The following is a 23,190-nucleotide window of genomic DNA, read 5'->3' on the forward strand; positions in this document are numbered from 1 at the left end:
ATTGATCTTCGTCTCACTATCTGTCTAATTACAATTTATCACCTAGTCTCCTTTCTTAACCTAAGTACTATTTACCCATTCATTACACCTCATTGCCTAGTTATATTCATATCCCTCTAAATAACATGGGGCTCTCTCTTCAAAATTATAAGTCTAGCTTAGATCGATCATCTCATGACTATTCCTCCCTTTTATTCAGCACCTATACTAGGTCCTTACTAACACAAAAACACCTCAACATAAAAATCCTCTCATGGTTCAAGTATACTCTAACTCATTCTATCCAACAACTCTTCCTCTACCTTCTATCATGAAAGGTAGATGATACTTACTACATCTTTAGTCAAAGTCAAAGGGAATTGACTTCTAACCCCATTGCTTTCCTTATAAATACCTAACTCTAGGCACATTCCTCAATCAACGATCATTCTTACTATTTATTTTCTACTCCTATAACTCTATTTTTCTAGCTCTAGGATCATTCTATGAATCATAGCTTACCATGCCTCAACTCACATTCCATCAGGTGGTGAAACTAATCATTTAGATACATAACTTTCCTCTTGAGGGTAATATCTGAAGTAAGGTTTTAGAGAAGAGAGTATGAAGATACATCTTTCTCTGGCTCGATGTATGATTCATATGAATAAGGGTGCATTCTTTCAAATTAATAGACTTGTTCACACTATTTGGCTCCTCTCAAGCTTGGTGCAGTGTCTTTATCCTCTGAATACTTTATCTGAAAGTAACTCATCAATAAAGATCTGATTTTTACTATTCCAACCACCTTGAGTTTGAGGGTTAGTGGAATGGATTTGAGCAACGCACAAATTAGAAGGGAACATTTATAGAGTTAAACTATATCATACAATATGAAAGAGGTGAAATAATTCCTAATGTCCTATAACCTCCTAATTATAAGTATGGTGCATGGCACACCCATAAGAAAGAATCTACTAGACATAGCTTTATAGACTCCTTAAGACTCTTAAGCTTTGTGCTCTAATACCAAGTTTGTCAAGCCCTGGGTGGGTACCCTAGGCGTGATAGACAATCAAAAACTTTTGCGAGTCCTCAAGAGAACCACTTACCGTGTTCACACAATTATTCAATCAACTCTGTATCAGCGGAAAACTTACTCATCAAGAAAATAGATTATAGATTAAGGCCAAGAGCCAACAATCTATCTAATCGAATCAATAAGACTAGTATGAATGAAACTAGACAAAAGACAATATCAAACCAATAAGTCAACAATCTAGTCTATGAAGCTTCTATCAACTATCTAAGTAGTGCCAATGACAGGTTCATGACTACCTCAAATCAAATAAAAGTAAAAGTCTAAACTCTAAATCTAAATGATGTGGCATCCTCTGCAAGGAGGGCTCACCAATAAGCTAGATACGAATAGATCCTCAATGGTGCACCTGTTAATGATCTCTAGTAGCTGTCTCTGCATTATAAAATAATGCAAGACCAAATGAATATCAGTACATGGAATGTACGAGTATGTAATATGATAGAATGAAATATGCATAAGGTAGAATAATACCAATTCATATATCTCAATTAGAAAGATAAGGAATTCAATCAGGATGTCATATGTTTGAAGCAAGAGTAAGGTTTCAGAGACCAATCATAAACATTCCATTCCAATCAAATCCAATCCAATCAGAGTGCTATCTAGAGCTATATGGGAGTTTCTCTTATCTAACAACAATTACTTATGAGACAATGATCACACAATAAGCCCATTGTTGTTTTCACAACCCTCTAGTACTTTTCTAGGGTAAAGGGCAAATAATTCAATCAAGCAATCAAGTCCTATCTTTCAGGACATTAAAATAAAAAGAAACATCCAACTTTAACGGTTTAATCCTTCCCTACACTCACTACGTAGTTATTGAATTCGTGTTATTAATTACTCTTACCTAATTTGGTACTCGATACTGCTCCCAAGACTCAATTCTCATGATATAATTAATTCTAATCAACTAATGAATAAGTCTCATACGGACTTTTATCAGTTCATCACTTATATCCAATTAATCTTTTCAACCAATCAATCTTTCAATCATTCTCAAATCATTCATTTATGAGTAGCTGGGATAATCATTTATGACAACATTTAGTTGAGACCATTCAATTGAGTTCAATAATAAAGATACAAAGACAATCAATTTTCATCAAGACTATCATCATACTCATATCTCAATCACAATTATACATTCACAAGTTCTAGGCTCTAGGCTCAATACTTAATCATATATATCCAATATTAGTCAAAATATCATTAGATTTTATAAGGTAAATAGTCAAAAATCATTTGTTGAACAACAAGTCCATAGAAATCATCAATTACGCAATATTGTGTAAAAATATGTTAAGCTTAAGGAATATTCTCAAGAAACACAATCATGGGGACTCAATTCATTCACAAATCAATCTAAATCAATCATGGGGCACATGAAAGATAGTATCCATGCTTTAGTTTAGCCTTACATACTTGGGGTGAAGACAAACAATCAAACTAGCAAGATTTTGGCTTGAAATCCTTGAACCCTAACCCTTTCTCCTCTCCTTAGCCCTAGTTTCTTTTGCTTGAAAGTGTAAAAGTGACTTAGGAATGTTTAGAAAGTTTTTTAAGGTCGAAAACGACCTATAATAGTCGTGGGTTAAGTATATGAGGGGTGGAAAAAAATCAGAATGCCCTTCCTTAATAATGACATCGAGCAAAATAATTTGACCTGTGGGGGGGAGCAGGTCTGCAACGTGGACTGGTTCCCTCACAGTGCAAATTTTTTCAAAATCTTCGACGGTGAAAATTGAACTAAACTGGACCAAGTCCACAACGCGGACTAGTCGCACAGATCACTGGAAATGGAATCTTTCCCCAAACAATTATCTTTTGATTTGGTTGGCCAAAACTTCAACCGAACAACTTTCCCACATAATTTTTCCCCTGATCGATATTCTGGACTTGGATTGGTCGAAAACATTAAGGATAATGCATTGTGCGAGTGTTCTTTCATCTAGGGGTATTTTGGTAATTTTATCGTGTGTAAACACTTAATCTCCTAGGTGGGAGAAGCAATGATACAAACCCCAATTGATATTAGCGATTCAACTTATAAAATATGACAATAATGTGGAAGTTCAACTTATGAAAGTAAAAAATAACAAAAGTCACTAAAGTCTATTAAGTAACATTCCCCAAAATCTGAAAGTCATCACATCAAGGAAATCTAATCTGAAATATCAAGTCTAAGAGTATCAAACACTACAATAGATAAATAAAATAGTTTGTGTCTGAAAACTAAGGACATCATGTCATGACTAAGAGAATCCAACACGAGCTAGGAGGATAACTAACCCTGAAATCTGATATACAAGAGACTGGCTAAAGCTGAGGGCGAGTCGAAGTCGATGGTACACTCGTTGCAGTCCATAAAATAAAACCAAGAAAAATACAAGTAAGGATCAGTACATGGCAACATGTACAAAATAGGTATCACCAGCCGACTGAAATAGAAATCAATATGCATAAAGTAATTTCAGGAAATCAATTATAACACTTAACGTGTATGAAACAACAAGATCAAGATCAAGATCAAGTAACAACATAATGAAATAATTGCGTAATTAGTCAAAAATATCAAGACTATACATGAGGACTCAGGCCTCCACACCACGGTCTTTTGGAAATGAGTTATCTGAAAATGGGTAGTATTAAATTATTTTTATTTGATTTTCTTTAATATTACCTTGTCGGATGTGACACCCAATCCAATATTATCGTGTAGTCTCATGGCATCGGATGCCATAATATAATTGATTCATCATTCTTTATTATTAAATTCTACTTTATTAATAATATTTTATCAAGCCTTCTTCTTTTAAGGCATCGATTTTGTTAGGGCAATTTCAAGATTTTGAATTTCACAGTCTTAGGATTGCAAAATAATCACAATAACATATTAACATCCAAACCACAATAATTAAATGCATATAAAACTTTACAACATTACTCAATGATTATCAATCACGATTAAGAGTATCTTTATGATATAGAATAAATCATAACCTACCTCAATCGAAAAACCGAAGTCAAGCAAGCTAATTCACCAATGCTTTTCCTTTCTTTAATGCCTCAAAATGTTTCCAATCTATCAAATGTACAATATTCATACGCAAATGAGTCTGTAGACACCCATATTACTATATGTCTAACCTAGACCCAAAAACTCACTCAATTCTACAATCAATTTCCTAAATCTCAAACCTAGGGCTAAGTCTCAATTTCCTCCAAATATCATAAATTTGATGATATTCATATAATACAATACACATACTATTTAATTACCTATCTCAATATATTAAAACTTGATTCATAATGTGATAACTATATATAAAAAAAAGAAATCAGAAACCGAAGTGAGTTACACAACTAAGATCTAAGCATGAATATCAGTAAATACACAATGACTATACATCTGCAGAAAGTTATCTTAGAATTCACTAATACATCTGCAGAAAGTTATCTTAGAATTCACTAATTCATTTTATATCCTCACCAATGATTAGCCCATTATTATCATCCAATCATCACCTCATCATTGTAAAATCACCTACCCTTATCTATTTGAGCAATCATTTTTTATTATTAGCCTCTAAAATCTTACTTTCCTAAGTCCAAGAACACTGCAACATATACAAATTACTACTTTAACTTACAACTCAAATTCTCATCTTTCTATTTCACAACCCAACATAATAATGATAATATAATCTCTACCCATATATACCATATAATAATTTAGGCATGGTTAACTGGTGCAGCTGAGTTGGTTGTCGCGGAAGTCCTCTTGGAGAGGTAATTTGTTTTGTTCCTCAATAAATTATGATTTACAAAAATTAAACCCTATTAATTTTATTTTAATAAATATGGAAAAATTGGTATAGGATATTAAATAAATTATTAATTTAACAAATTAATTATCTAAAATTACCCGTCAACTAAATAACCGTAGATATCGAATAGTCTAAAATACCTATTTAGAATCTACCGAAAGAGTCTTTTATGGAATAAGAAGCTCTAGTACTCAAGACGACCTAACGGGTCATTAAATCAGATAGTAATTTATGTTTGTTCCTGAAGGGTCAAAATAAAAGCAATGGTAAGAAAGGGCACCCGAACTCGATGAAAAGATGTGGATATCGTTCATGTAGATCAGCCTCAGTCTCCCAAATGGACTCCTCAACCGGATGATTCTTTCACTAGACCTTCACAGATGTAATCTCCTTTGACCTCAACTTGCGGACCTCCCTATCTAGAATAGCTACATAATCCTCCTCATAAGACATATTCTCATCAAGCAGGACCGAATCCAAGTGAATAATGTAGTTTCCCATCACCATGATATTTCTTCAGCATAGACACATAAAACACCAGATGCATTCTAGAAAAACATGGAGGCAAAGCTAATTCATAGGCCACTTCTACCACACACTTAAGAACTTCAAACAATCCAATAGACCTCAGACTGAGCTTACCTCGCTTATCAAACGTCACTACACCTTTCATGCGTGAAAACATCAACAACACTTGATCTCCCTCCATAAACTCCATGTCCCTAACCTTTTGGTCTACATACTCCTTCGGCCTACTCTAAGTGACTAGAAATGTAATGACCTTGAGAGTTATTTTTTTAAAATTTGTGTGAAATTACCATTTACCCTTATCATTAGTTCCCCCGAGTATTATTTGATTGGTTTGTTTAGTTGAAAGTGTCAAAATCTTAATGGTTTGTAAATTGTGCAAATTCTTGAGTTTTATAGAGTTAAGAGGTGAAAAAACTGATTTTTGGGACCAACCAGAGCTACGGGTATCGGAACTGAATTTTTTCAATTCTAGCAACTCCGAAATGTGGAAATTGATCTAGGAGAGTTTACGAAATTAGTTTTGGAGTTGTAACAAAGATTTGAGGTCTTGAGTTGGGAATTTAAGGAATTTTAGGCCAAGATTTGACTTTGGTCAACTTTTGAAGTTTCGATACTTGGAATAAAATTCCGACGACTCCGTTAGATTCGGGGGATGGTTTTTGGTCTAGAAGAAGTATTGGCTGAATTTTTAGAGGTCCCGAGCCCATTTTGATATTTTGAAGGCCTAAGTTGGTTTAGTTGCGACTTTTTGAGTTTCAGGTCAAGAAGACCTCGAATTCATATTTTTATGATTCCATCAGCTCCGTAATGTCCAAATTAGGCTAGTAGCATTGTCGGCATAACTATTGAGACAATCGATACGAGTTTGGGGTCATTTGGCGCTTTTGACTTTGAAAGTTAGCCTATGGTTGACTTTGGTCAATATTCTTGGAAAACGCACTCGGATGAAAATTCTGATAGCGCGGTTAGTTTCGGAATGTCGAGTTTAATCTAGAACGACCCCTCGTTTGCTTCCCGAAGTTTCCAGTCTAATCCCGAGGCCGATTGTGGAATTTGCCTTAAAATGATACCTTGATGTGAGATTCACTTTTTATTCAAAGGATCTCATATGATAATTTTGAATGCGTCATTGAGTCCGGAATATCAAATTTAGTGGGGTAGCATATCTGGTTTATTTTTATCGGGTTCCGAACGAATTCCGAGGATCCGTTCGGAGACTTTAAATAATGCAAAACCAGAAAAATCTGGTGCAAAAGTGCAGATTTTGCACCAGATTTTTCAGACTTTTCTCTCAACTTTGAACCCTCATTTCTTGAGTATTTCAAGTCCAAATCTAGTGATTCAAGAGTCTATCTTCAAGAATTTTTTGCGAGGAATCCATTGGTGAGCTCGGAATCTTGATTAGAAGCTTCGTTTTAGGTAAGATTTAATGTTTTAGATGCTGCCTCGACCATTTTTGAATTCAGATTTTTGTAAACTTTGGAAGATGATTTCTTGGTCATCTTAGATCCGAATTCAGTGATTCAAAGATCTAAATTGTGTAGTTTTTCCATAGGAATACATTGGTGTAATCATAAAGTGATGGAGAAGATTTTTTTAGGTAAGATTCGCGTTATAGCAGCTGTCTTTTTTATTTTCGGATTAGATTTTTGATGAACTTTGAGATTTGATATCTTGAGCATTTTGAGTCCGTTTTAGGTGATTCTTAAGGCTAAATTGCTGAGTTTTTCGTAAGGATCATTGTGGTGTGATCCGTTTTAGCTGTAGAGGTTTCATTTCTGATAAATCGCTGTTCAAAGTTGCTGTGTTTTGCCATTTTCGTAATGAAATTGTGGTGATTTTAAAAAAATTGTATTTTCATGATTAGGAACTCGATTCTTGCTCAATTTTTATGGGATTTTCAGCCACGAATCCTACTCGATGTGTAGAACATAATTTTCAAATAAAATTCCAGATTTAACCCTTTTCAAAAATAAATATTTTTTTTGAACAATTTTACCCCCAATTTCGAAATCTATCAATATGGGTGTCATTGGACTCCTTCTGATGTGTATGTTTCATTGTTGATAGTGGATTGTCAATCCGGATGCTGAATTCGAGAGTTGCTTATGCGGTGGAGGTATTCGAGTGCTGTTTCGGCAATTGAGGTAGGTTTGGCTATCTTTCTTTGAGATTGAGATGGGGTAATTAGTAATTCATATGTTATAAACTTTGGGATGGGGTTTTAGTATGAGTTGAGAATGTTATATATATTGTGATGTCTGTGTAGAGGCTTATTTATTAATGTGTTGCCATGACGGGGTTTATTTATACTACATAGTCCGTGTGAGAGCCTTATTTGTTATCTTATTTGCTTTGAGAGCATATGAATTATGATTTGCCTAAGAGAGAGGCTTGAGTATATTATATGACTTGTGATGTCACCTGAGAGATTGAGTTGGGGGTTTTGAGCATACTTGAGTATTGAAATATTGTTGAGAAAGGGGTGAATATTTAAATGAAAGTGTGTTCTTCCCATTACTATTTATTGAGGGTGAATATCATGTGTAGGTTAAGTTTTGAGAACTTTGAACCTTATACCACATGTGAGTTGATTATTACTTCCATGTATATATGTTTTGATGCATTCATCCTCATTCATCATATCATGAAACATGGGAAGTTGAGAAATATGGAAATTCTTTTTGAGAAAGAAAATAAAACACCTTTAAACCTTTGTATCTTGAGTCCCTGACCGAGGCAGTTTTCCGGCAGGGTAGTGGATGCATTGTGATCCCAACTTTTTTATCTTGAGTCCCTGACCGAGGCAGTTTTCCGGCAGGGTAGTGGATGCATTGTGATCCTAACCTTTGTAGCTTGAGTCTCTGACTGAGGTAGTTTTCCGGTAGGGTAATGGATGCATTGTGATCCCTTGACCACGAGGAGGTGGCAAGGATAATGAGATATTGTGATTGAGGTATATGGTCTGCGAGACCCCCATGGGTCCTGCTTGGTAGCACAGCTCAGCAGGTGTATACGACAGGCTGTGCGATAGTCTTGATTCCACTGTACCACTACATCATTGCATCATCATATTGCATTGCATTGCATTGATATCTGTGCTGCTTGAATTATCTGATTAATTGTGATTATGAGCTGTTATTATGGGTTTAATTTACTCACACCAATATATATATAAACTGGCAGCACCGATGCCAAAATGGGACTTTTCTGTATGCAGGTGGAAGCGTTCCTTAGTTTATTTTATAGGTTTGATTAAATCCTTATACTCAGTCAGCTAAAACCTATTTAGTACATGTGAATTGTACTCACCTTTACTTTTGTGTCCCTTTTTGATACAGATACTAATCGGGGTACCTCATGTGGCAGTTAATATTCTAGCGGATTGTGTATTCTCATATTAGTGGTGAGGTCCCAGAATTCGGATCGTCACTAGTCTGTCTTTATTTTTCAGTCTTTTGTATCATTCAGAGACTTATGTTGTATCTTCAGATTCGAACCTTGTATTAGTTGCTCTTTATACTTATGACACCAAGTTTTGGGATATTTTCTTCATTGTTTTTCTTTTCACTTAAATTATGACATGATTTTCCCTTTAGGAGTCTCGTATGAGTTTTATTTTTAGGCTTACACATCAGGTTAAGTTTTGGGATGTGTGCCATCATGACTTCAATTTTTGGGTCGTGACAAGAAACTTCTCTTGAATGAATTTCATCTTCTCTAATGACTCTCTCAAAAGATCTGAACCCCAAGGTCTCACCTTAAATACACCAAACTAACTAATGGGGGACCTACATCTCCTCCCATACAATGCCTCAAATAGAGCCATATCAATACTTGAGTAATAGCTATTGTTGTACGTAAACTCTGCCAAGGGTAAGAACTGATCCGAATGAGCACCAAAATCTATCACGCACGTATGAAGCCCTCGAGCACTTGAATTATCCGCTCAGACTGCCTATCGGTTTGAGCATGAAATGCGGTACTAAGATCCAATCTAGTACCTAGCTCAACCTGCAAGGCCCTCTACAAGTTAGAAGTAAATTGCCTATCTCTATCTGATATAATGGAAATCGAAACTCCATGCAATCGAACAATCTCGAGAATATAAAGTTTGGCTAACTTCTCTGCATAATAAGTCATCTTGACCGGAATGAAGTGAGCATACTTAGTCAACCTGTCAACAATCACCCATATCAAATCAAACTTACCCAATGTCTTTGGAAGAACAACCATAAAGTCCATTGCAATCCTTTCCCACTTCCATTCAGGAGTAGGCATTCTCTGAATTGTCCCTCCAGGTCTTTGCTGCTCATACTTTACTTGTTGATAATTCGAACACTGGGCAACAAAATCAATAATGTTATGCTTTATTCTGGTCTACCAATAATGTTGTCTTAGACCACGATACATCTTGGGCGCATCAGGATGTATAGAGTACCTCAAAGTGTGAGTCTATGTAAGAATAGTCTGAATCAAGTTATCAACACGGGCCACACATACCCAACTTTTAATCCTCAGGACGCCTTCCTCATCAATCATAACCTCCTTGGTCTCTCTCTGCAAGACCAGGCGGATCATGAATCTGGCTCAACTTCTTATCATCAAACTACTTTCCTTTAATCTTGTCAAGAAAATTAGATCTTGCCTCCAAACATGCCAAGAATCCTCCTTTCTCAGTTACTTCCAACCTTTAAATTCATTAGCTAGAGTTTGAACCTCTCTAACCATTAGGCGAATAAAAACCTGCAAATAGGCTAAACTCCCCATGCTCCCTACTTTTCTGCGCAAGGCGACAACCACAACATTAGCTTTTCTTGGTGATAACGAATAGTAATAATATAGTTTTTCAGCAATAGTAATAATAGTAATAGTAGTAATAGTAACAATAATAATAGTAATAATAATAATATTAATAATAATAATAGTAGTAGTAGTAATAATAATAATAATAATAATAATAGTAATAATAGTAATAGTAATTCTAATAATAGTAATAGTAATAATAGTAATAGTAATAATAGTAATAATGATAACAATAATAATAACAATAATGATAACAATAATAATAACAATAACAATAATAATAATAATAATAATAATAATAACAATAACAATAACAATAACAATAATAACAATAATAATAATAACAATAATAATAACAATAATAATAATAACAATAATAATAATAACAATAATAACAACAACAACAATAATAATAAGAACAATAACAATAACAATAATAACAATAATAACAATAATAGCAATAATAACATTAATAATAATAACAATAATAATAATAATAACAATAATAATAATAATAATAATAATAATAATAACAATAACAATAATAATAATAATAATAATAATAATAATAATAATAATAATAATAATAATAATAAGAAGAAGAAGAAGAAGAAGAAGAAGAATAAAAAGAAGAAAAAGAAGGAGGAGGAGGAGGAGGAGGAGGAGAAGGAGAAGGAGAAGAAGGTGTCACGACCCGAATCCGTGTGTAATGACACTCATCTCAACCCACTGAAATAAGTCAGCCTAAAATTCAACAGAAAGTAAATGCGGAAGTAATTGAAATAAAAAAAGGTTTAACTTAGTTAAAAACAAATAAGAAAAATCTCAAAATCCCCCAAAACTGGTTGTCACGTATATACAAGCCACTAATACATTACCGAAATACAAAAAAGAATACAGTCACCATGTCTTTGTCTCTAGGATAGGACTAAAACATAATAAAAGAGTAAGAGGTATCTGCTAGATAGATGTAACAGCTACCTCAACACTTGGAATGATAGCCTCGGATGTAGTAGAAAATAGTAGGAGATTAAGCAGGTTCGGGCTCACCACCTACACAAGTGTACAAGCACGGAGTGAGTACCAAATAATACGGTACTCAGCAAGTGGATAACTAAAACTAAGCCAAACTTAATAGATACAAGTACTCCTGTCCTCCCAACCGAACCTCCTTAACTACAACCTGCATAAAACCAGCCCAAGTCTACACTTGTACAAGAACAACAGCAATATAGTCCACGAATACTCATAAATAACCTCATTAATGAATCATATCAAGTCAATTCAGCATATACATAGCAATATAGGGGTAAACACAGATTCACAAATATCAGAAAGGTGCAATGAAATGCAATAAAATGATGCATGTCTGTCCTATCGGTAAACATCCGATGAATCACAGTCCGGAACCCATGGGGGACATTTCTGTCCATGTAACCTGCCACGGAATGTGTGGCCCGTCCCCTCAATATATATATCTTGCCACGGAGCATGTGGCCCGACTACTTTATTTCATAATACCTTCCATGGAGCGTGTGGCCCGACCCCTTTTTGTTTCATATAATTTTCAGTCTCAACACAATATTTTAGAACTAATAAAATTAATTCATGTTCATATAATTCACGATAATAAAATGACAACAATAATAAATTTTTTTCCTACCTCACATCAACATAGTAATTTGACATGTCTAAAATTAATCCATAATAACAACATATCAATTCTACCAATTCATGTCATTAGATCACCATTTTATACCCCTCATCTCTATTTTTAAGGCCAGTCATACAGTCAATAACCCAGTCCAATTCTCATTACTCTCCAGTACACATAACACGGAAATACAAGCATCTATAAGCTTAAACTGAGGTTTAGAAAGTCACTTGCCTTAATTAATCAAGCAATCACTCCGGACCTTGAGCCTTCCCTTTCCGTTGGGCCTCCAAATAAGTATAATCTAATCAAATAAATAACCATAATAAGATTTTGAAACTAGCAACACCTATGTTAGCTTAGACCCAAAACTAACACAAATCTGTAATCAAGTTCCAAATCTTGATGTCAATTAATAAATTAAATATTATATTTTGTAAATTTCAAGTCTAGGGTTAAGCCTCAATTTATCCAAATAACATAAATCTAATGATATTCATGTAATACAATACACCTAATATTTAATTACCTATAAAATTATACCAAAATTTGCAGTATAATGTGATAAACAACGAGAAATTTCTTTTAACCAAACTATACTCCCAATACCTTAGCTCCAAAGAGACATTCTAGACATTATATTTCTGCAAACATATTCATATATGAAAATAGATATAATACCTAATAAATAATTCCTAAGGGTTGTTGTCATCATTAACTATTAACTAAAAGATTCCATAACCTTATTATCATTAGCTATAATGGGCGACACACTGGCCAACTCTATGAATAGCAACCAAGAAATAGTTTTAGACCCTTTGAATTGAAATTATAATATACAATTGTATGCATGGTGTCACAAATCTCATTATCAAGTTTAATAATTCGAGGCTCAATTAGTTTTTATCTAATAACAACATTTCTTCCTAATTCGTATTCGTGCGTACCAGTTCACCAAGAAAAATATCAAACCCTATTCTAATTTATTTTAATAAATATGAGACAAAAAATATAGGATATTAAATATATTACCACTTTAGCCCATTAATTAAATAGATTATCTAAATTCACCCCTTAATTAAATAATTGTAGTTACCGAAAAGTCCAAATGTTTAATTTAAATTTACGGGGAGAGTATTTTATGAAAGAAAGATGACTCATTCTCAAAATGACCAAACAGGTCATTACATTATCCACCACTAAAAATCATCTTCGTCCTCAAACATAAAGTAAAAGAAAGTACCTGAAGCTTCAAAATGTTGGGGATATCTAGTGCGTATATCAACCTCTGTTTCTCAAGTCGCCTCTCCGGCTGAACAGTTCTTCCATTGTACCTTCACAGAAGCTATCTCCTTGGTTCTAAGCTTACGAACCTGCCTATCTAGAATAGCTATAGGCTCCTTCTCAAATATCAGGTCTGGACCCAACCCCAATGAATCGAGTGATAACACATGGGACTCATCCGGAACATACTTCCAGAGCATGGAAACATGAAACACATTATGCACAGTCAATAAGCTAGGTGGTAAGGCCAATCTATAGGCTACCTCTCCAACTCGCGCCAAAATCTCAAATGGGCCAATGAATCGAGGGCTGAGCTTGTCCTTCCTCCCAAACCGCATCACACCCTTCATGGGAGACACTCGAAGCCAAACGTGATCACCCACCATGCACTCCAATGGTCAAACTCCCCGATCTGCATAACTCTTCTGCCTACTCTGGGCTATCAAGAGTCTACCTTGAATCCTACGAACCTACTCCATAGCATCTCTAAGCAAGTCTGTGTCTAAGGAGTCCATCTCAACTAAGTCAAACCATCTAATAGGGGATCGACACCGCCTACCATACAAAGCCTCAAATGGAGCCATCTAGATACTGGAGTGATAGCTGTTGTTGTAGGAAAACTCTGCTAGGAGCAAGTGTTGATCCCATCTGGCACCAAAATTAATAACACAAGCTCGGAGCATGTCCTCCAACACCTGGATCATCCGCTCGGACTGACCATTGGTCTATGGGTGAAAAACTGTAATCATATCAAGTCTAGTACCCAAACCATACTGTAATGCCTGCCAAAAGTGTGAAGTAAATACTGAACCTCGATCCGAAACAATGAATACTGGGACACCATGAAGCCGAACGATATGGCTAATATACAACTGAGCTAGCTTATCTGCTGTGTACCTTACCTTAACTAGAATAAAATAGGCAGATTTTGTCAGTCTATCAACAACCACCCATATAGAATCATAACCACCTACGGTGGGAGCTAAACCCACAACGAAGTCCATGGTGATCATTTCCCACTTCCAAGTGGGAATAGGCATCCTCTGACTCATAGCCCAAGGTCGCTGGTGCTCACACTTTACCTGCTGGAAAGTCAAACACTTGGACATGAACTCTACGATATCTTTCTTCATCCCATACCACCAATAGTGTTGGCCCAGATCATGATACATCTTGGCTGCTCCCGGATGGATGGAATACCTTAACAATAGGCCTCTTCCAAAATAAGTCTAGTCAGGTCACCTACCTTAGGCACACAAATTCTACCGCCAATCCTCAATACTCTTTCTGAATCAAGTACCGCCTCCTTAGCTTCACCTCTTAACACCTTGTCTTGAATGATACATAACTTCTCATCCTCAAACTGTCTCTCCCGAATCTGCTAAACTAAGGAAGAACGTGCCTTCACAAAGGCAAAAACACCACCATCCTCTGAAATCTGCAATCGGACAAGGCTATTAGCCAGCCTCTGAATATCTCTAGCCAATGGTCTCTCCTTAACTCGGACCACGACAAGACTCCCCATACTAGAGGACTTCCTACTCAAGGCATCCTCCACCACATTGGCTTTTCCTAGGTGATACAAAATAGTCACATCGTACTCCTTTAGGATATTAAACATACTACCACTTTAGCCCATTAATTAAATAGGTTATCTAAATTCACCCCTTAATAAAATAATTGTAGTTACCAAAAAGTCCAAATGTTTAATTTAAATTTACGGGGAGAGTATTTTATGAAAGAAAGATGACACATTCTCAAAATGACCAAATAGGTCATTACATTATCCACCACTTAAAATCATCTTCGTCCTCAAACATAAAGTAGAAGAAAGTACCTGAAGCTTCAAAATGCTGGGGATATCTAGTGCGTATATCAACCTCTGTTTCTCAAGTCGCCTCTCCGACTGAACGGTTCTTCTATTGTACCTTCACTGAAGCTATCTCCTTGGTTCTAAGCTTACGAACCTGCCTATCTAGAATAGCTATGGGCTCCTTCTCAAATATCAGGTCTGGACTCAACTCCAATGAATCGAGTGATAACACATGGGACTCATCCAGAACATACTTCCAGAGCATGGAAACATGAAACACATTATGCACAGTCGATCAGCTAGGTGGTAAGGCCAATCTATAGGCCACCTCTCCAACTCGCACCAAAATCTCAAATGGGCCAATGAATTGAGGGCTGAGCTTGTCCTTCCTCCCAAACCACATCACACCCTTCATGGGTGACACTCGAAGCCAAATGTAATCACCCACCATGAACTCCAATGGTCAAACTCCCCGATCTGTATAACTCTTCTGCCTACTCTGGGCTATCAAGAGTCTACATTGAATCCTATGAACCTGTTCTATAGCATCTCTAAGAAAGTCTGTATCTAAGGAGTCCATCTAAACTAAGTCAAACCATCTAATAGGGGATCGACACCGCCTACCATACAAAGCCTCAAATGGAGCCATCTAGATACTGGAGTGATAGCTGTTGTTATAGGCAAACTCCGCTATAAGCAAGTGTTGATCCCATATGGCACCAAAATTAATAACACAAGCTTAGAGCATGTCCTCCAACACCTGGATCATCCGCTCGGACTGACCATCGGTCTATGGGTGAAAAACTGTAATCATATCAAGTCTAGTACCTAAACCATACTGTAATGCCTGCCAAAAGTGTGAAGTAAATACTGAACCTCGATCCGAAACAATGGATACTGGGACACCATGAAGCCGAATGATATAGCTAATATACAACTGGGCTAGCTTATCTGCTGTGTACCTTACCTTAACTAGAATAAAATGGGCAGATTTTGTCAGTCTGTCAACAACCACCCATATAGAATCATAACCACCTACGGTGGGAGCTAAACCTACAACGAAGTCCATGGTGATCATTTCCCACTTCCAAGTGGGAATAGGCATCCTCTGACTCATAGCCTAAGGTCGCTGGTGCTCACACTTTACCTGTTGGCAAGTCAAACACTTGGACACGAACTCTACGATATCTTTCTTCATCCCACACCACCAATAGTATTGGCCTAGATCATGATACATCTTGGCTGCTCCCAGATGGATGGAATACCTTGAACAATGGGTCTCTTCCAAAATAAGTCTAGTCAGGTCACCTACCTTAGGCACAAAAATTCTACCGCCAATCCTCAATACTCCTTCTGAATCAAGTATCGCCTCCTTAGCTTCACCTCTTAACACCTTGTCTTGAATGATACATAACTTCTCATCCTCAAACTGTCTCTCCCGAATCTGCTAAACTAAGTAAGAACGTGCCTTCACAAAGGTAAGAATACCACCATCTTCTAAAATCTGCAATCGGACAAGGCTAATAGCCAGCCTCTGAATATCTCTAGCCAATGGTCGCTCCTCAACTCGTACCATGGCAAGACTCCCCATAATAGAGGACTTCCTACTCAAGGCATCCTCCACCACATTGGCTTTTCCTAGGTGATACAAAATAGTCACGTCGTACTCCTTCAGCAACTCAAGCCATCTATGTTGCCTCAAGTTTAGATGCCTCTAACTGAATATATACTAAAGACTCCTATAATCAGTGAAGACCTCGTAATGCACACCGTATAGGTAATGATGCCATAACTTAAGCACGAAAACCACAGCCGCTAACTCCAAATCATGAGTGGGATAGTTTTTCTCATGGGCTTTCAACTGTCTGAAGGCATAGGCAACCACTTTTCCATTCTGCATCAACACACCGCCTAAACCAACACCGAAAGTATCATAGTATATAGTAAATACCACACCTTCTTTGGGTAGTGTCAATATAGGAGCCGAAGTCAATAAAGTCTTTAGCTTTTGGAAGCTCGTTTCACACTCGTCGAACCAATGATAATCTATAGCCTTCTGAGTCAATTTAGTCAATGGAGCTGCAATAGTGGAGAAGCCCTGCACAAACCATCTATAATAACTGGCTAACCCCATAAAACTATGAATCTCAGTAGAAGAAGTAGGCCTTGTCCAACCTCTAACTGCCTCAATCTTAGCTGGATCCACTCTAATCCCCTCTTTGGACACCACGTGTCCTAAGAATGTAATAGAATCAACCCAAAATTCACATTTGGAGAACTTTGCATACCACTTTTCTTCCCTCAACTTCTAAAGTACCAACCTCAAATGACGGACATGATCTGCCTCAGTCTTGGAATACACCAAGATGTCATCAATGAATACTATCATAAAAGAATCTAAGTACGGGCGAAACACTCCATTCATCAACTTCATAAATGCTGTGGGGTTATTCGTCAAACCAAATGACATCACCAAAAACACGTAGTGACTATAACGAGTCCAAAAAGTTGTCTTAGGGATATCTGACGCCCTAATCTTCAATTGATGATAACCGGACCTCAAGTCTATTTTGGAAAACAATGCCGCTCCCTGTATCTAATCAAATAAATCATCAATATGGGGAAGAGGATACTTATTTTTAATAGTTACCTTATTCAACTGCCTGTAATCGATACATATCCTCATAGTCCCATCTTTCTTCTTTACAAACAGAACCAGTGCACCCCAAGGAGACACACTAGGGAGAATAAACTCTTTACTCAACAAGTCTTGCAACTGATCCTTCAACTCCTTCAATTCAACTAGAGCCATGCGATATGGAGGAATAGAAATGGGTTTAGTACCAGGCTCTAAGTCAATAGCAAAATCAATGTCCTTATCCGGAGGAATACCAGGAAGATCAGTAGGAAATATATCAGAAAACTCCTTAACCACTAGAACCATCTCTATAAGAGGTGACTCAATACTGGTATCCCGAATAAAGGCCAAATAAAACATACACCCTCTATTAATAAACCTCTGCACACGAATATATGACATAACCTTACTTGGATAGGAGCCACTAGTATCCTTCCACTTAATCCGCGGGGCACCAGGTATTGCTAAGGTAACAATTTTAGCATAACAATCAAGAATAGCGCGATGGGGAGAAAGCCAATCCATACCCAATATCACATCAAAATCTACTATCCCAGAATAATTATATCTACCCAAGTATTATATTAGGCCAAGGAAACAAGACATGATTGATATACTCGATCCACCGATAAGGGTTCACCTACGGGTCTAGAAATATGAACAGACACGGACATATGATCACATGTCAAATCAAAATCAGATGCAAAATAGGCACACATAGGAAAATGTAGACCCTGGATCAAATAATACAGATGCAGGTCGATGGCAAACTAGGACAATACCTGTGATAACTGCGTTGGAAGCCTCAGCCTCAGGTCTCTCTGGAAAAGCATAACACTGAGCTCCCCTACTACCTCTGAACTGCCCACCACCTCTACATCCTCCCTGAGGAACTATAGCACCATCAACACCCCTACCAGGAGTACAACAACCTCTACTAGTCTATGCTCTACCTCGACCTCTGATCAGCGGTGCTATTCCTCTAACTAAGACTGAAGAACTAGGTTGGGTTACCCCTCAACCCTGAGATGTAAACTGCCATGAAAGATGATCTAGATCACCACAAGTATAAAATTCTCTCCCGTGCGAAAACCTCTGCGATAAACCTGAAGAACTTATATAACTACCCCAGCTAACCTGCCTCTGCTGTGACCCCTGGTAACTCTGACTTGTACTGTAGGACCCACGAGGTGTCTGACCATCCTCAAAAGCTGGCATAGATGTATGAACTGGTTCTCTATGCTAGAAGAAACCACCTCCTCTATAGGACCCTCTACCTCTAGATGAGGTACCCAAAAACTGACCAGAAGCACGAGCCCTCTTAGGGTCCCCGAACTCCTCTCTCTCCATCAACTCCGCCTCCTTGGAGGCACCTACAATGGACTGAAAGAAATCTCTCTCACGAGTGGGTCGAACGACTGTTGTACGAATAGTATAGTTCAGTCCTTATACGAATCTGTGAATCCACTCTATCTCATCAGGAAGAACGACCATGGTATATCTGGACAACTGGTAGAAATGAGTCTCATACTCAACAACTATAAGAATCTCCTACCTCAAATTCTCAAACCATAATCGTCTCTCTTCCTTCACACTCCAGGTGACGAAATGGTCATAAAAGGCACTAGCAAACTCATCCCAAGTCATCTAGGGTAACCCAACTGGCTTGGAAATCGTATACACTCTCCACCACTCTCTGGCTGGTCCACGTAACTGGAGTGTAGTATAATGAACTCCGTGAGTCTTAGCTAACCCTACTGCCTTCACCAACTCTCGGCACATGGTTAAGAACTCGTGTGCTTCCTCAATCTTCCCACGGAGCGACCCCTTTGTCTCATAATACTTTCCACGGAGCGTGTGGCCTGACCCCTTTTTATTTTATATCATTTTTAGTCTCAACACAATATGTCAGAACTAATAAAATCAATTCATGTTCATATAATTCACGATAATAAAATGACAACAACAATAAATTTTTTTCCTATCTCACATCAACATAGTAATTTGACATGTCAAAAATAAATCCATAATAACAACATATCAATTCTACCAATTCATGTCATTAGATCACTATTTTATACCCCTCTTCTTTATTTTTAAGGCCAATCATACAGTCAATAACCCAGTCCAATTTTCATTACTCTCCAGTACACATAACACGGAAATACAAGCATCTATAAGCTTAAACTGAGGTTTAGAAATTTATTTTCCTTAATTAATCAAGCAATCACTCCGGAACTTGAGCCTTCCCTTTTCGTTGGGCCTCCAAATAAGTATAATCTAATCAAATAAATAATCATAATAAGATTTCGAAACTAGCAATACCTATTTCTAACTTAGACCCAAAACTCACACAAATCTATAATCAAGTTGCAAATCTTGATGTCAATTAATATATCAAATATTATATTTTCTAAATTTCAAGTTTAGGGTTAAGCCTCAATTTATCCAAACAACATAAATCTAATAATATTCATGTAATACAATACACCTAATATTAAATTACCTATATAATTATACCAAAATTTGCAGTATAATGTGATAAACAACGAGAAATTTCTTTTAACCAAACTATACGCCCAATACCTTAGCTTCAAAGAGGCATTCTAGACATCATCTTTCTGCAAACATATTCATATATCATAATAGATATAATACCTAATAAATAATTCCTCAGGGTTGTTGTCATTATTAACTATTAACTAAAAGATTCCATAACCTTATTATCATTAGCTATAATGGGCGAGACACTGGCCAACTCTATGAATAGCAACCAAGAAATAGTTTTAGACCCTTTTAATTTAAATTATAATATACAATTGTATGCATGGTGTCACAAATCTCAGTATCAAGTTTAATAATTCGAGGCTCAATTAGTTTTTATCTGAAAATAACATTTCTTCCTAATTCGTATTCGTGTGTACCAGTTCACCAAGAAAAATATCAAACCTATTCTAAATTATTTTAATAAATATGAGACAAAAATTATAGGGTATTAAATATATTACCACTTTAACCCATTAATTAAATAGGTTATCTAAATTCACCCCTCAATTAAATAATTGTAGTTACCGAAAAATCCAAATTTTTAATTTAAATTTACGGGGAGAGTATTTTACGAAAGAGAGATGAGTCATTCTCAAAATGACCAAACCGGTCATTACTGTAGGAGAAGAAGAAGAATGATAACAATACATAAGATAACCCCCTAGACTTGGTATCGGTCGTAGTCGAGCCACTAAACTAAATAAAGAAGTACAAGGTTCATACAAATACAATAATAGAAAAATTATCTTCGAGTGCGAAATAAAGATTAGTTCAAGTTGAAATAGAGGGAGATATGCAACTCCAAACGCCAAGAGCTCACCTAAGTCCCTAAAATCTAAGAGCTTCTCCGCATGATATCTAAATTAGTAGTGAAAACCCGTACTATGATCTGTAGAGTGCAGAAGTGTAGTATGAGTACCAACAAGTAGAACTCAACAGGCATCGGCTGACTGAGCTCCAAAGATAAAGCAAGTATAAAGAACATGTAAGCAATGATTATGTATCACAAGTAACTAAAAAGAATAATACAGAAGCCTACAATAAGGAACATATGATATAAGGAAGGGAGAGGACAAGGAGCGAGCAAGGAACAAAAGGATGTACCTGGTGGCCCAACCCAGAACCTAAACACGACAACACTCTATGAAGGAGGAAAAAAAGTGACAACCTACTAACAAAAGTAAACACAGATATCACATAAAGGCCCAAAAAGACCGCATCAACTAAATCCCTACACAAAAACATTAGATAAATAAGAACAAGGGCAGTAACTACCTTCAAACAAGAGACCACCCTTTACACCGACACAATTTCATAAATAGTCAGATAATACCTCTCGAGTCCCTATATGTCGTGGAGATTCACTCACAAACAAGTAAACTCGCACGACATCCGATACTGTCGACAAGTACAAACAACTATGCTGGTGATAGGCAATGCATGTATGAATAAAAGTCATGTAGTAAACCTAGTAGTACCATTAATTCCAAGAGCCTCATACAAAGATATATACTCCTACTTCTGGTCTCAGCCAGAAAGTAGGATCCATGTGCCTCTTTGGAATTGCCATGGATGGCTTGCGAATGCCCTTTATACCTGTTTGTTCTCAATCCAGATCTTATATAAATATAGATATGTATTTATTTGTATGGCTGATCATCAAAAATTCGCTCTCTCGCGGTGACCAGAGATTAATAGTCAAATTAATATAGAAATGGTCGGGAACTCTCTCCTACTGAACCAAAATCATAGAATGAACGCATGCTCAATGCCTCTTATTAACTGAAGAATAGTAGTAATAAAGGTAGTACGATGCCCCATTCGAAAATTGGTATAAAATAGTTTGGGTTACAACTAAGCTTTTTCAAATTATTGCCAAGAACCAATGCATACACTGGGTTCGACTACATCGGTGAGAAAACAATGATTCAATGCAATGCATTCCATCACCAGCATCCAAACAATAAGCACAATCACATATAATAATGACGCCATAATCACCTTACCCTCTAGAGCATAGAAATAGGACTAGCATATGAAACTAACCTCTAACCAAGGCCTAGGGCTCAAATCTACTCCTCTAAATCAACAAAAATCCCAAAAGGGAACTCAATCCTAACTGGGTAAAAAGGAGTAGGAAATGAGGAAACAAGTGATCAGCTAGTCAATCAATACATCCAGATTCATCTGGGAATACAACCTTGAGATTTCAACACAGATAACCCCGCCCAACAAAAAAAGAAAAGCATAGAGAATTCTAGCTCTAACCTAATTCACAAGCCTAATTGGGTGAAAACTTTTGCATAAAGGCTTTAAAATAGGTGCTATAATAGAGAAAGACACTAAGTCTCAGAAACTTCCACCAACAATGGCTACATCTACTAATGCTCAACCTAAACTCAATTTTAAGGCACACAATTCTTCCAACCACCATAAACATTGAGCAATTCACCTAAAATAGGTTAATTAAGGCCAAACTAAGGCATAATCAATAATCTTACCAACTGGACTGGAAGTCTCGTAAAAGCAACCTAGCCTAAGGCTAATATCGAGATAAAGAAATAATAAACTAAGAATCGAGACTAACCCATCACAAATAATCCAAACCATAAGTAATTTATACTATACACTACCTTGTAAAGTTCAATCAAAAGGAAGGAGATCGTAGCCTACCTCAAAGGCGAACACACGCACTACAAGTTCACTTCTCTATAGCTTTCCTCTCTAAAATCAATTCCTATTGCTGATCTTTGGGCGCATTTATAAGCCCATGCACTATGTTTGGCCATTGTTGTGTGGCATTCTGAGAAGTTATTGAAGCCAAATGATGTGTTTTGGATGGAATATCAAGAAAGTGTGCAATAAGGTATGAGTTCCAACATATGTAGGAAGTTTGTAAAGCAAAAGGAAGGAAAAATGGTGTTGGCGCTATAGTGGCGCGATGCACCACTACAGAGTCAAAACCTGCACAGATTCTAGTAGTGCGATGTGCTAGGATGCAAACTA

At 36.6% G+C, this 23,190-nt stretch overlaps 1 protein-coding gene across 1 annotated transcript; it reads right to left on the minus strand.

Annotated features, from left to right (window-relative positions):
* Positions 1-9,468: 9,468 nt before the first annotated feature.
* On the minus strand, positions 9,469-16,590 carry LOC129884331 (uncharacterized). The gene is made up of 7 exons (XM_055958647.1): positions 16,488-16,590; positions 15,871-16,052; positions 15,154-15,252; positions 14,433-14,564; positions 9,946-10,002; positions 9,654-9,783; positions 9,469-9,569 (listed from the first exon to the last, which is right to left on the minus strand). The coding sequence occupies exons 1-7, from the start codon at positions 16,588-16,590 to the stop codon at positions 9,469-9,471; spliced, it is 804 nt and encodes a 267-aa protein (XP_055814622.1).
* Positions 16,591-23,190: the final 6,600 nt, after the last annotated feature.

Source organism: Solanum dulcamara, chromosome 4, assembly GCF_947179165.1.
Source record: "Solanum dulcamara chromosome 4, daSolDulc1.2, whole genome shotgun sequence".
In the NCBI taxonomy this organism is placed as follows: Eukaryota; Viridiplantae; Streptophyta; class Magnoliopsida; order Solanales; family Solanaceae; genus Solanum; species Solanum dulcamara.

Bases quoted from the DNA above. Each gene is read 5' to 3' on its own strand.
- LOC129884331 (XM_055958647.1), bottom strand. From the start codon at position 16,590: ATGGGGAGTCTTGCCATGGTACGAGTTGAGGAGCGACCATTGGCTAGA. The intron at 16,053-16,487 runs GTATTCTTACCT...ACTTCGTTGTAG, and splicing joins GCAGATTTTAGAAGATGGTG to GTTTAGCTCCCACCGTAGGT. The intron at 14,565-15,153 runs GTTCGTAAGCTT...TTAGTTTAGCAG, and splicing joins TAGCTATTCTAGATAGGCAG to ATTCGGGAGAGACAGTTTGA.